This window comes from Macrobrachium nipponense, chromosome 20 (assembly GCF_015104395.2).
Source record: "Macrobrachium nipponense isolate FS-2020 chromosome 20, ASM1510439v2, whole genome shotgun sequence".
NCBI classification, from domain to species: domain Eukaryota; kingdom Metazoa; phylum Arthropoda; class Malacostraca; order Decapoda; family Palaemonidae; genus Macrobrachium; species Macrobrachium nipponense.
The window spans coordinates 34,508,349-34,510,848 of record NC_061089.1 but is presented as its reverse complement, the minus strand read 5'-3'; the positions used below and the strand labels follow the sequence as shown (position 1 = coordinate 34,510,848).

At 39.1% G+C, this 2,500-nt stretch overlaps 1 protein-coding gene across 1 annotated transcript in view; it reads right to left on the bottom strand.

Annotated features, from left to right (window-relative positions):
• Positions 1–573: 573 nt before the first annotated feature.
• The window catches only part of LOC135224800 (uncharacterized), a 33,869-nt gene continuing 31,942 nt past the window's right edge, over positions 574–2,500 (bottom strand). The window contains exon 2 of the mRNA XM_064264126.1: positions 574–2,500. This exon is cut by the window's right edge and continues 280 nt beyond it. Coding sequence (XP_064120196.1) covers positions 1,596–2,500 — 905 coding nt within the window. The 3' untranslated portion in view covers positions 574–1,595.

The following is a 2,500-nucleotide window of genomic DNA, read 5'->3' as shown; positions in this document are numbered from 1 at the left end:
CTAAAGGCAACCTTGGTAATGTACTTCATTCAAATTAATAATCTTTTCTTAAGAATTCGGGTAGTAAGCCTACAAACTACCTAGTTGTTGTTGTTGGTGTTGTTCTTGTTGGGTGTGGGGAGTGGTTGTAGGAAAGCCTCAAAAGGTCTGAAAAAGGTGTTTCTCGTTGAGTTAAAGATACCGGAATTTTAGGATAGAATATTTATGATTTATTCATTAGAATGAAAATGTAAAAAAAATAGATAATGTGCATGTTAAACAGCACCGAAAAGTTATTTCTAATAAAATATAGCAGATTGATTCTAATTTTCGTTAGTGAAATAACGTTCTATTCGACCGTAGATTTTAGCAAGCGCCCCGAGTTAGCTGGAAGTCTGATCTCGCTTAGTTTTATATAGATAAGAATGATAGAATCTGCATTCAAAACTTGGATTCTTGCAAGACTGCCAATTTTTTCACAGTTGCAAGCTCAGTCGAACCTTGTGTTGTTCCTGAGCAATTCACAGGTTTACTGTAAACAAAAACAAAAAATTGAGCAGCTATCAGTTTAGGTGAGAATTTAAACAATTTAAGGCGAATGGGAAACGTGTTTAATAAATAGAAGTAATGACGCTGGCCAGCAGCTTTGCATGAATACGATACATGAGTGATATAGATAACAGACAGGTACAACTTAACATAAGAAACATCATATTGTGAACAGAACAATATTCACTTCTAGTTTTTGTTGCCAATTAAATACGAAATACATTTCTATAGTTTTCCATAATGCACAACACAACATTATACTCTTTTTAAGGTGAACTGATCTCTGTAATATTTCCCTCAGTATATTATGAAGATGAGTACGTTAAGTACTGTATTGACTATTTACCTAAAAGATATCAAATCATGATTAATAGTGCTTTGTGAGATTAACAATGATAAAAAATATGTACAAAGTCCATCGTTATTAAGACTAGTTATACTTACCCGTCCTAAGGACCTCAACACTTAAGGAGTTTCTCGCTTTCTTTCACTCACACACACACACAAACACACACACATACAGAACTGAGGTCAGGTTTTCTTTAACCCAACTTGCACCGTATCATACATCATCTGCGGTTGATTTGGTGTTCGTTACTTGCACAGACTGCCTTTTCTCTTCTCTTCGGAATCTCCTACCTCCGTGCATATCAGCCACCTCTCATCAATTAGTAGATGCATTTTTAAAATGAATTACAAGGCCTCATTCCAGATGAGCCAAGAGTGACGCTACTGGTTAGTTCAGTTGTCCTAATGCAAAAATGAAGTAAAACATCATAGACATATCTCTACGTTTTCGATTCCAAAGTCAGATTTGACATATTCACTTTCAAATGTTTGTCCAGCCAATGACCAAATCCGTCCAGAAGAGATCCTTAATGAAGTAATCCAGCACCCATCATAGGTAGAACCATTCTACAAGTATTTTCTTTCTCTCTTTCTAGCAGAATATACAAAATAAAATTTATGAAATATTCAAACTCTGCTTTTACAAAGTCGACACATGCATTTATAAGTATATACGCAGTTCTATTGCTCTTGAGGAAAACTGTCAGAAGACTTCAAATCTAGAAATCTTCGAAGAAATCCCGCATGACTGGCGGTGGTTTTGTGGTGGTCGTGGGTAATGAACGAGCGGAAGCAATGTGCATTGGTTTCATAATGTCATTACCCAAGTCATCCATGTTGGGAGAGGCGACGAATACTGGCTGAAAAGCGTCAGCTAACATGCTGCCCTCTTGCGGGCTAGGGTTGAAGTTAAGGTGCGTTGGTTTCTTCTGTATAGCTGTGGGTTTTGCAGCATGCACGTCAATTCGTTGCGGCTGTGGGGGTGGTCTAGGGTGCTGCTTTTGAGGTTTGGGTGCTGGTCTTGGATGAGGTAGCTGAATAATATCTGTCGGTTTAGGTTTAGAAGATGATTTGTGTAATGGCAGACGGTTCTGGAGACGCTGTACTTGCTGGTGGACTGGTTTTGCAGGTAGACTAACTTGAGGCCTGGGATTATTACTGAAAGCACCGAGCAAATCTGGCTGTCCAAAGGTCAATGGCTTCTTAGTCTTAATTAGTTTGCCAGGGGTTGGCTTGATATTGAAATTCTTAGGTGGAATGTCTATTCTGGGCGGTGCTGCAATAGAAGGAGGCTGCAAATAGTTGCTTGGAGACTGAAGTGATGCTCCACTTGGTGTAACATATTTATAAGGGAAATTGGTAACTGGCTGAACCCGGGGGACAGTAACAGCTGTGGATGGAGGGGGAGGAGGTGGAGGGGGCAAATGGATTAGATTGTTATTTGTGGGTGAAGCCACTGCATCTTTTGGTATAGATTGATCGTGTGTAGGCCTTTGGAAAGGAGACTGAAAATATGGAATATTCTGTGGTTTAGTAATAGCAGGCTTGCGACTTGGAACTTGTCGATTAATATGAATTCCTTGACGTCGATTTTTGTTGAAAAGCTGAGGGGGAAGAGGTTCTG